This window comes from Carex rostrata, chromosome 4 (genome assembly GCF_964058835.1).
Source record: "Carex rostrata chromosome 4, lpCarRost1.2, whole genome shotgun sequence".
Lineage (NCBI taxonomy): Eukaryota > Viridiplantae > Streptophyta > Magnoliopsida > Poales > Cyperaceae > Carex > Carex rostrata.
Genome location: NC_135921.1, coordinates 3,148,443 through 3,161,443, shown reverse-complemented (window position 1 = coordinate 3,161,443; position 13,001 = coordinate 3,148,443). Strand labels below are relative to the sequence as shown.

General features: G+C 33.8%; 1 protein-coding gene across 1 annotated transcript; it reads right to left on the bottom strand.

The window, feature by feature from the left end:
- Positions 1–5,005: 5,005 nt before the first annotated feature.
- LOC144552453 (patatin-like protein 2) lies at positions 5,006–8,581 on the bottom strand. Its single transcript, XM_078300434.1, has 7 exons — positions 8,548–8,581; positions 6,889–7,001; positions 6,465–6,678; positions 6,202–6,356; positions 5,885–6,046; positions 5,340–5,642; positions 5,006–5,242 (listed from the first exon to the last, which is right to left on the bottom strand). The coding sequence occupies exons 1-7, from the start codon at positions 8,579–8,581 to the stop codon at positions 5,006–5,008; spliced, it is 1,218 nt and encodes a 405-aa protein (XP_078156560.1).
- Positions 8,582–13,001: the final 4,420 nt, after the last annotated feature.

The following is a 13,001-nucleotide window of genomic DNA, read 5'->3' as shown; positions in this document are numbered from 1 at the left end:
GTTAACCCAGCAGCCGAGCAGGCTGAAAACCCAGCAGTTGAGCAGACTTTAAATGCTGAAGAAGAAGAATGGCTTTCTTACCTCAGCAGCCCAGCGGGCCTTGATGACAAGGATGAGGAGGAAAAAGGCTTATCAATCTCTTTTGAAAATGCAACGGTCCAGCAGCAGGTAATGTTAAATAGAGAGGAAGAGGGGTCTGTCCTATCAGCTCAAGATGAACAAATCTCAAACAGGTATGAAGGTGAACAAATTTCAAATAGAGATGAAGGAGGCGACATACAAATGCCTACAGCCGATTTGAAAAACCGCAACAAGGAGATCATGCAAGAAAATTTACTGGAACAATCACCACGAATTGAAGAAGGACAAGCTGATTGCAATCAACCAAGGAGGTCTGTAAGATTATCATCAAAGAACAAAGGTGTTTATGTTTCCTCTATACAAAAGGCGCAGATTACTCAAGGATATGCTGGTGATGCTTCAAGCCAAAAGCAAAGTAAGAAGAGGAAGATAAAATCTAACAACTTGAAGAATGAAGAATATATGCAATCCTCCAATCCTCTAACCATAGAACATGCAGAAGCGGTGGTTTTTACAGCTGGGATACAAATTTCTGATGAAGTGCAAAAGGAAATTGAGGAAGCTCTCAAGAAGGATGCTCATCAGGGCACTTAATAATTGGTTTAGAATTGTAATAACGGGTAGTACCCGTCTAGTGGGGTCTGGAGTTTTTTTAAGGTTTAAAATGATTAGTTTAAATTATGTCAAGTTGGGTAGTACCCGAATCTGTTTAGAGGGTTTAAAATTTCTGATGTTGCAAGGGAAAGGTGGGAGTAGTCAACAGGTTCAAGTCAAAGTCTTGAGTTATATCATAGTGGCGCTAGCTTCACAGCCACTGAAAGTATTAATGAGATGTTTTTAGTTTGTCAAAGGATGTTGTTATTTAAAGTTTCCATGAATTACAAACAAAAATATAATTTTCTGAGTTGGAATGTTCGGGGTCTTAATGAGCGTACCAAGAGATTGACAGTGAGACAAACAATAATACTAGAGAATCCGGATGTGGTAGTTTTTCAAGAAACAAAATTGCAACATATTTCTGATCAGATTACTAGGGAAATTTGTGGTTATAGACTTGATGCATATCGAGTCCTGGAGTCAAGAGGCACAAGAGGAGGTATAATTTTGGCGGTTCAATCAAGAAAGTTCTCAATTCTACAGACAGAAATTGGACAACATTCTGTCTCAGTTTTACTACAAAGTAATGGTGATGGAAAAAAATTTTGGTTCACTGGAGTGTATGGACCTTCAACAGGCAGCAATCGACAAAACTTTTTTCGAGAATTAGCGGCACTAAAACCCTCTAACAATGTTCCTTGGGTTTTATGTGGGGACTTCAACATGACACTTGAAGCACATGACAGAAATCATCCAAGCAGTTCTAATTGGAGGTTACCTCTACAGTTCTCAAATTTCATCTCTTCACTAGGCTTGTTAAACACAACTTTACATGGTGGACAATTTACATGGTCAAATGGGCAGGATCAAGCAACTATGGCGAGACTAGATCGTTTCCTAGTCTCCACAGAATGGAATAATATATATCCAAATTCAGCTCAGAAAACTTTGCCGAATACCTCCTCGGATCACTGTCCTGTTCTTTACACGGCAAAGACAGACTTTATGAAGACCAACTTTTTCAGATTTGAAAATGTATGGTTAAGGTTTGATGAACTAGAAGGAGTGGTTAAACAATCGTGGGAATCAACAGGAACTGCTACAGACCCGAATCAGTTAAGCAATAAAATAAAAAGGCTGCAGCAAGATATTAAAGGATGGGCAAATTCAAGAACAGGGAAAATAAAGGACCAAATCAGAAGTTGCAGAAATTTTCTAGGATGGATGGATGGAGTCAAAGAAATTAGACCAGCAACAAATTTAGAGAAGCTAGTAACAGCTTTAATCAAGAAAAGATATGCAGACTTGGCCGTTTATGAGGAAGATTTATGGAGACAGAGAGCAAAAACAAAGTGGGAATTGCATGGTGATAAGGGAACAAAATACTTCCATTCTTTTGCGTCAAACTCAAAGAGAATTAATGCAGTACCACAGATTGAGTATAATGGTGTTCAATATACAGATCAAAGAGCTAAGGGAGAAGCCTTCTTTCAACACTACATCAAATTAATGGGAGCCGAATCAAACCCAGTACCAGAAATTTGTTGGACAAATTTGTATCCAAGTAAGCATAATCTACAACATTTGGTACAAGAGATATCAACTCAGGAAATTAAGGATGTCATACATCAATGGCCATCGAATAAAAGCCCGGGTCCGGATGGATTCACGGGAGAATTTTTCAAAAGATTTTGTGATGTTATAATAAAAGATATTCATCAAGTTTTTAAAAGAGTAATTCATGAAGGAATATCTCTCAGGCCTCTCAACACATCTTATATAGTCCTTATACCGAAAAAAGAGCATGCGGTTAGACCAGAGGATTTTCGGCCAATTAGCTTGATACATGCTGTTCAAAAAATTTTCTCGAAGATACTTGCAAATAGAGTTCAACAGCATATACACAACATCGTGGATATATCACAAACAGGTTTTGTGAAGGGTCGCCAAATAACAGAGGGGTTTATATATGCACAACAAGTTCTTCATAATTGCAAAGATCAGAATATACCGCTTGCAATTTTCAAGGCAGATATCCAAAAGGCGTTTGACACAATAAGCTGGAATTTTTTAGCACAAGTCATGCACAATCTCGGCTTTCCTTTAAGATGGCTTACAATAATTAAGGAAGCGGTACTTCAAGGCACGTCACAAGTTATTATTAATGGCTTATTAGGAAAGAAGATTAATCTCAAGAGAGGGGTGAGACAAGGTGATCCATTGTCGCCATTTTTGTTTATTATTTCTATGGATTTTATCTCGAGGTGGTTTAAAAAATTGGTAAATAATGGGGTGATAAGGTTGCCATATCATGGAATGAAGCCGTGTCTATTATATGCTGACGATGCATTGTTTTTTGTCAAACCGGAGATTCAACAACTACAGATACTTGCAATTGCTTTTGCGGCCTTCAAAAATATCTCGGGTCTTCAAGTAAACTTACAAAAATCTGAACTGTTGCTCACACAAAACTCAGAAACACAGGGACCAGTTTTGGCACAAACGATTGGATGTAGACTGGGTAGCTTCCCATTCACATATCTGGGTCTTCCTCTATCCTACAAATCATTAAACAAACAAGCATTTCTTCCCTTAATAAACAGATTTCAGAGAAGATTAGCGGGATGGTCAGCAAAGCAATTGTCAATTGCCGGAAGATTGGTGCTTCTTAATAATGTGCTCTCCTCTCTGCCAATATATTACATGACGGTTTTTGTATTACCAAAATGGGTTTTAAAAGAAATTGATAAGATAAGGAGGCGTTTCTTGTGGCATGGTGCAAGTCCAACAACAAAAAAATTGAACTTAGCGAATTGGGAAATGGTATGCAAACCAAAGAAGATGGGCGGTTTAGGTGTGATGGATCTGGCCATGTTTAATGAGGCATTGCTAATGAAATGGTTATGGCAATGGATTGAACCGAAACAGAGATTGTGGAAGACAATATTCAAGATCACAAATGGTTTGCAAAGGCCTTATCCGAACTCATACTTCTTCAATAAAACTTTGAAGGGTATATATTCCAAGTTTATCATATCAATGATAAGATTGCCAGGAGATGGTTCTACCATACGATTCTGGATGGAGAACTGGGGTTTAGGATTACTATGCCAAGATTATCCAAACTTATATACATATGCATTGGATAATGAAACAACACTGCAAGAAGTTTTCAATTCGGGTTCTTTTCAAAATTGCTTCATACATAACCTTTCAGAGGAAGCAACAAGTGAAATGATAAACTTAGAGAATGCAATCACTACATCAATGGTGCAGTTATCACAAACAGAAGATGGAATTAAATGGAGATGGACAGAAGGAGGAATTTTTACAGTGAAATCAGCATATCAAGCGATAATGAACAGACCGAGTAGAAAGGAAACGGTCCATAGAATATGGAAATTGAAGGCGCCTCCAAGGTTCAAGGTTTTTGCATGGTTAATTGTGCTTCAATAAAATACTGACGGTCGATAATTTAAATAGACGGGGATGGTGTCTCACCAACAGATGTATCATGTGCAAGGTACAATCTAAATCGGTTTCACATTTATTCAGTGAATGTGTGCAAGCAAAGCTATTATACAGGATAATAGAATTAAGGATGAAGGTTAAAATACCTGGAGGAATATCATATGGGAATGAAAACACTGTAGTGAGTCTCAAGGAATCAAAGTTCAGCAAGAAAGAAAGATCCATCTTGTTAATCACACAATTTGTAATATGGAGGGAACGCTGTAGCAGAACTTTTAGAGAAGAATACTGCAATTTACTGCAACTATCCCAACAAGTGGAAGCACAATGGAGATATAGTTTATTAACAGGAGCTCACCAAGAATAAATTAGCTTATTTTACTTAATACTTCAATTTTGGTTTTTTAAATTTATTTTCTATTTCATTATGTTTTCTTTAGTTTCTTTTCATTTGCTTTATGCTCAAATGTTTGAGCAGAATTTATTGCTTTTCTTATTTAGTTACATATCTTTTGTAACTCCAAAATGATTAATGAAACAAGGGCTAGACCCTTTTTTCTTTGTCAAAAAAAAAAGTTAGACAAATGCTAATTAATTAATTTGTAAAACACAATTCTGTAGCAATCAAATCAATACGAGCAGTTCATTACATAATTTTATTAATACATCTATGTACCAATCACATGACACATTGATTGGACTTTACATGCAAGGCATGTACTTTTCTTAAATAAAAACTGAATCAATAAACACAGGGAGATAAATGAATTAATGAATGAAACTCACCATTATTAGTAAACAGAAAAAACTGAAAAGCTATTGATAAGATAGTATTCTTCAATCTTCATCTTAATTCTCATTCCTTTTGCATCTTCATAAGCCTCATGCGCCGCTCATCAGAGAGTATCTTGGCAAACCGAATCAATTCTTCTTCATTTGTTCCACCATTCAGCACAGGTTCAATATTTCCGTTCTCCAAGTTCACTCTAGACACCGGCTTTGTAAGAAGATCATTTCCAATTTGGACTAGTTTTAGCAAGTTCTCATTCGACGAATTGTCCAACGATGCAGCCGTGCCCTCTAAGGAATCATCCTACAATAAACCAATACTGAATAAATTAATATTGGTGCTTCAAACAAACTAATTATTTAGAAAATAATCAAATATAATTATCATGCTAATTTCCTACCTGTATGCGCAAGTAGTTCTTCTCGCAATGCAATGCTTGAAAAAGAACAGAAGCATGGATATCAACCAGATCAGCACTTGCTTGGCTAAAACAATCAATCAGGGGGTTGGATCCTTCATGGGTTAACCAGCAGAGAAGGCCCCACTTGGCCGCTGCCTCGGCTTTGTACTTATGTTCCTGTTTTGCAGATCCCGTTCCAAGCGAGAGGATTAGGAACTTTCCATAATCCACCGGTTTGACAGGGAAATAATCACCTCTTTGTATCAAAATCTCCTTTGTCACGTGATTCATAGCAAGAAGTGTCTGATATGTCACAAAGAAATAAAAATAAAACGTTTAGAAGAAAATATTAATCATACCAACTTCAAACATGAGAGACATGGGCAATAATTTTGAATTTTTAGTTGGATCCAGAATAAGGGATTTATTTAATTTATTCAATCATTGTGTTTTCTGGTACAAATATATTTCATATATAAAAGAGGTAAAACTGTAAGAATACTGGTTGTGATTTGATTGCATTTATCTATGAAAGATATATATACCGGATTATTTGCTGCAACACCTCCATCAACAAGGTTGAAGCTCCGTGTTTTTCCGAGACGATCCTTAGTTTTGAAATGATGTGCTGGGAGATATGTTGGAGCAGTAGAAGTGCTGATACATACATCTGATAGTAGAGCATCCTTTGATGCATCCACCTTTGCCTACAGGTTATCAAGCTCATATATGTAAATTCTAGTTGACATTCTAAATTTTACAAATTAAATTTTGTGTAAAGCAAATCGGCTGTTCCATTTTTAGATGCACAAATTAAGAAAAACACAAAAATAAGATTTGCAAGTGATATGTTTATGTGTACCTCGTTCGTAGAGAAGATGGTCGGCTGAAGATAATTAATGTCAAATGTTGGGATGACCACTTCTGTGACTGTATCATGAAGCCTTGTTTCACCGAGCAGTTCCTGAACCTTGCTATGAAGGTATTTTCCTGTGTATCTTGGACCAAAAATACTCGCTAGCAAGCCTCCAGTTCCATTCCTGTAATAAAAGTTACTCGCTATTATGTTTTTTTTTTTTACATACGTTCCACAAGGCATGGATTTATGAAGAAGTAGATTACTGCCAAAAGAGTAGAGAGCAGTCAGAAAGGCATACCTATTAGAAGGGAAAATCTGTGGAATGTTTTCATTGTAGAAGCTTATAATATCTTTAGCTGAGAAGAGAGGTCGTTTTTGCTTGTTAGGAGCAGCAAGCATTGTTGCCACTAAACCTCCAGTACTAGTTCCTGAAATCACATCAAAATAATCTGCAATTCTTGCATCTTCTCCGTCAAGCTCCTACAAGTACATGCGCAAGAAGTAATCACTACCAAGTTTTCCTCATATAATATTTGATACTTATTTCCATATTGAATAAATCCTTTTTCTTTTTTTTGAGAAAACATATTGAATAAATCTTATGGACTATCTAGTTTAATTCTTGTGATAATTAACAATACAAATTGAGTTAAATATAGTATTTATTATCAAAATAAATAGTTGGCTCACTTGTAGCTTAGATTCAAGGAATGTAAGGATAGCAGCAGGGATGAGTCCCCTAACGCCACCACCATCGATGCTTAGTATCGTCACTATGTTGCCTTGTGATGGTGGTGATTTTGGTGTAGCCGGACTGTTAGTTAGAACTTTGCTTGACGGAAGGCGCACTCCTAGAGAACTCATTAGAGGAGATTTTCTTACTTCGGTATGGAAGTGTAATATTAATCTCAGCACCTAGAGATCGAAAAATTGAACTGTTTTAGCTAGCAAGATTAAAGAGATCTTGATACTTATATTACTTATAAAATTTTCTTGGCTTTGCTTAGTTGTGTAGTAGTGTGGGAAGAGAGGTGTGCTTCCATGTATTATATAGGCAAGAGAAAAGAGGTCCAATCGTACTAGTAGCTGACGTAGTCAAAATATGGCATTAAATTGGAGCAAGGACCAATTCTATATAACTGCAGATAGTTTGAAAATCCAATCATATGAAGGCGCCAAAGCCACGCGAGACAGAAGAACTTTTATTTAGGTCAAGTCATATTGAAGAAAAGATCAAATCATTAACTCTGTGATATTTATTTCCTTGTGGCCCATGGGCTTCAATATGCATCAAAAAGGACCTGGCTTCGTTTCTTCGTGGGTGAGCTACGCGTAAACCATTTATCCCTGAGTCACGTGAGCCGCGACTATGGACAGCGCCAACTCGTTCTGTCTCTGCGATTCGTAGACCGCGATTTTTGCTAATGCGGGAATTCAAAAGTCAAAACTCCACAAGCTTGGGATTTGGATGATGCCACGTGCTTAGCAAGTATGGTTCATGATTAATTGATCAAGTAAAAATTTGAATTTGATGAAACAGTGTTTCCGGTGGATATTGTTAAGTAATCAATGTTGATCAATTCAATAACCTAAACTTGCGGTACAAGGTTAACCAAGTTACATATTTAAATTTTTGATGGCGCCACGTGCTACAGAAAGTATGACTGATGATTATTTTGTCAAATTTATTTGTCATATTTGATGAATTATTTTTAAAATTATCAAGCTACCATTATATATTGATGAATGATGTCGTAACTTTTTATAACTTTGACTTAAGTTGTCAGTTTGATAACATAAGTCTAAAGATGATACTAAGGACATATGATTAGATTGCTTCAATGATGTTAACTAGGACATATATTTGTGTTAATTATGAGATGAGATCATGATAAATTTCAAAATACTGATCAATTTTAATTATCTCAATAAATTTTTTGGCACATGACATGTTATATAGATAATTCCAAGACTTAAATGTAATATTATATGGTAGTTGTTGAATAGTGCGGTATAGGGTTAGTACTAACTGATTAGTTGTAAAACTTCTTAATTTTATGATCAATATATGTACCAATAAATTTCAATGTATTAATAAATTGATGTATTGATAATTTTTCAGTGAAGTTGAATATCAAGTCACTTTATTATTTAATATTCACAATAAATCTCTTCTCGGATTTTCGAATATACCACCATTCACGGACATAATATTGTCTTTACCATCAAACAAAAAATTATTTCCGGATGTCTTGATATGTTTGACTAGTGTGTCATAAACCCAATAACAAGTTATTAGTTAAAATTGAATCTTGTTTAAGCAGATGACTCAGATCCAATATATAGGATAAAGTATATGTTTTTCAGTCTCATTTTTGACCATTATTTATCAAATTCCGAAGCAACTGACTTCAACCTTTGCATAAGAATTGAAGGCTCTCCATGTGTGAAAATAATTTATATTTAAAAATAATTGTTGTAGTCCATTTGTCTTTGCAATAAACAATTTAGACAAATTGCAATAAACAATTTAAACAATTTAACATTACAATTTGACAGTTTTTTTCTCTACGTACTAAGGCAAAAGCTTGTTCTATTGTGGGAAAAGGTTTTAGTTGTAGGACAGTTGCCCAGATGGAATCCAAGCGGTCATCAAGACTATCCAGAAAGGTCAAAACACGATATTCTTGAACAAGGTAATTACATTTCTCAATATTAATTAGGGGAGGTCATAGGGTTTGGCCTACGTATATCTAACTCTTTCCATATCCCCTGTAATTGGGTGTAATAAACCTCAACAGAACCACCACCTTGTTTGACACGATTAACTCTCCTTTTCAAGTCAAAAAACTAGGTCAAATCATCTCCATAAAAAAAGGTTGTTCTTATCGAGTCCCATACCTCTTTGGTCGTAGAGAAAGGAAGAAATTACCTACTAAGGAGGGATCCATGGATTCAATTATGTAATCTTTAACTGAGGAGTCTTCCATCTGCAACTTGCGATAGCCATCAATTGACTTGGGTTTGAGAATTGACCCATCGATATAGCCGAGTTTATCCTTCCCTGACAGTTTCATCTTCAACATCTGCGACCACAGGTTGAAGTTCTTCCGATCGAGTTTGTTCGTCATGGCTGAAATGTGCCCATTTAGATTAGAGTTGTCCGATTTTTGTTGTAATAGTTGTGACAAGGTTGTAGTCAAACTCTCCAAGAGTAGAACGGATTCAGATTTCTCCACAGATTTTTCTATTGGCTCAGACATTCTTCTCACACTCAGAAATCAGAGGAGAAAGAAAAACAAAATCAGAAAGAAAAAAACAGATTAAAAAAAAAACAGAGGAATAACACGGATCTGATCCGGCTTCAGAAATGCTCAAAATCGACACTTGTGCTCTGATACCATGACAACTTATGAGAAAAAAGAGTAAACAACACACAACTCCCATGAAACTCCCTTCCCACCCATGTTTTATTGATAAAAAAATCTGTGATACAAAATTCTATATTGATCAATTTCGGATCCAGCAGCCTCTTCAAATAGCAAGCTTAGAAATGAAAATAGGAAATAATAAACTAGGGAAACAAATACATTAGTATCCTTAACCCTATCTTTACATATTTTTCCTTCTATCTTTAGACAACCTAAATAAGAAACAAATATGCTAGCTGTGCTGCTGCCGAATCTGCTTGACTTGCGCCAATATATTTTAGTTGTGGTGGTTGAATAGTGCGGCATAAGTTTAGTACTAATTGATTAGTTGTAAAACTTCTTAATATGATGTTCAATATATATACCAATAAATTTCAATGTATTAATAAATTGATGTATTGATATATTTTTCAGTGAAGTTGAACATTAAGTCACTTAATTGTTTAATATTCACAATAAATCTCTTCTCGGATTTTTGAATATACCACCTTTTACAGTCATAATATTGTCTTTACCATCAAACTAAAAGTTATTTTCGGATGTCTTGATATTTTTATGGTTGTGTAGTGTGTTATAGACCCACTAACAAGTTATTAGTTAATATTGAATCTTGTTTAGGAAGATGACTCAGATCCAACATATAGGATAAAGTACATGTTTTTCAGTTTCATTTGACCATTATTGTATCAAATTCCGGCCATGGAGCAACTGACTTCAACCTTTGCATATGAAGGCTATCCATGTTTGAAAATAATTTATATTTAAAAACAATTTTTGTCGTCCATTTGTCTTTGCAATAAACAATTTAGACAAGAATAAAATATCAATCAACAATACCAATTATATTATAAAATAACACATAAATTATAAAGTAAACAGGAAAAAATTATAGCTGGCTGCATGTGATTGTATTAGACAAATAATTTCTAGCTACATGGAAAAACCAATGAAGTATGAAAGTATTTTCAATATCAAGTTAATAATTCTGTACACGGCGCCAAATGTTTAATAATTCTGTCATTGTATTAGATTCAATTTTGTTTCATTAATCGAGTTATTTTGACCAATCAGTGATAAGGGATTCAAAAGTCAAAACTCCACAAGCTTGTGACTTAAAAACTTTTAAAGGCGCACGTGCTTTAGCAAGTATGGCTCATTATTATTTTATCCAATTCAAATTATAATTTTGACGATCGAATCAGTGATTTTGGTGGATATTGTTCAAGTAATGAATATTAAATTCACTTGTCCAAACTTATGGTATAAGGTTAATCAAGTTGATATTTGAATTTTTTTGTTATAAGATGAGAAAGTTCAAAAATTATGCTTAGTCAGATCAAAAATAGTGCACGGATAAAGTATATAATATTCTGTCCGATTTGACCAATACTGCATCAAGGTCCGGAAGCAACTGACTTCAACGGAAGGCTCTTCGCGTGTGAAAATAATTTATATTTTAAAAACATTTTTTTGTAGTCGATTGCTCTTTGCAATAAACAATTCACAAAACAATAAAAAGATCAATCCAACAAATCATTTATGTCATGAAATAAGCTATTATGTACAAATAAATTATCAAATAAACCGGAAAAAATATTCTGTAAAATAATTGATTGAGATCAAGATATGACTTTTTACACAACTGGTCAAGATGTTGATGAAGGCGCGCGTCAATAGAGGATTTTATTAACTTATTAAATTAGTTGTTAGGTTTACAAACGTGAAATTAGCAATTTATGAAGTTGTGTATAACAAGATTTACAGACTCCAATGATTCAATTTATTATTTGAATGCATCACATCTAAAAATATAAATATTTACAAATTAAGTTGCATGCTTTTCATTTGTTGAATATCCTAATTAAAATGTTATCTTTGCAATTCAGTTTTTTTATGTTGTTATGTATTTGAATTATTTTTAACAGTTTTAGTTGTGTTTGTTTAAATGTTAGATTTGCAAAATATAAACATTTTATCAAAGATATACAAACTTGTAATAAAAATAATAAAATTTTGAAATTAGTTGTTAGGTTTATAGATTTGAAATTACCACTTTACAAATTTAAAAGGTTCGATTTTATTATCTAGATGCATCATATATCTAAAAAGATAAAAGTCATAGTTTACTTTGTTAGCTTGGTTTACAAACTTCGAATTAATGTTTTACAAAGTTGTGTAGTAAGTTTTAATGTTATAATAAACCTTGCTTAGATTTAAATAATTGGATTTAAATAATTGGAAGTAGCATTTAACACTTGATCTAAAAAGTTTAAAATTTAGAATAATTTATAGGTTTATAGATTTCAAATCAATATTTTATAAAGTTGTGGAGAACGGTTTACATATTTGAAAGTGACTCCGGTCAGTCTTTAGCTTTAAAATATCGCTTTCGACCTTTTAGAATTGGTTCTGGTAAAAACTTTTAATCTAGAAATTTGATAGGTTTACAAAAATGATTAAAAAAATTAAATTACTTGATAGGTTTACACTGTACAGACTTGAAATCATCACATTGAGCAAGCTTCACTATGTCGTTAGCTTTAGTGCAAAGGTGCTAGTGGCCTTCTAGCTAGACATGATCCCGATCATCGAAACAGTTTGAAGATTTGACAGAGAAAAATCTAGAAATTTGAGTTTTGAAGACAATTATTTGTTTTCTTTTTGTAATTAACACATGTATCGAATTTTTCATCAACCAAAAATAAAACATAAAATTAGACAAAAAAAAGGAACACAGTGCATAAAGAAATTTGAAAAAAGGAAAAACACTACTTTTTTTTTCAATTATTTTTTTCGTAAGCAAACCCTATTTTGTAAGAAAAAGCACTACCTTATTGGTCCTCAGCGGCTAAGATTCTAACATAATGTTTTTACACTTGAAATTGCAGCAATGGGCCTGAGAGCCTAAGGTTTTAATAACGAGCAGGTTGTTTGGCAATTATATATTGTTCTTTTATAATTTCTCTATTTTGAGAAAAAAAGAAAAAGGAAAAAGAAGAAGAAGAGAAGTATTGAGTAAAGGTAAATAACTAAATATTATGAGACAGGACTTCAATATAAAAAGAATGACACCATTCTGTAGCAATCAAATCAATACCATTAGTTCATTACATAATTAAGGTTCAAACTTTGTACAAAGTTAGACAAAAGCTAATTAATTAATTTGTAAAACACAATTCTGTAGCAATCAAATCAATACCAGTAGTTCATTACATAATTTTATTAATACATCTATCTACCAATCACAAGACACATTAATTGGACTTTACATGCAAGGTATGTTCTTTTCTTAAATTAAAACTGAATCAATTTACACAGAGAGATAAATATATTAATGAATGAAACTCAGCATTATTAGTAAACAGAAAAAAC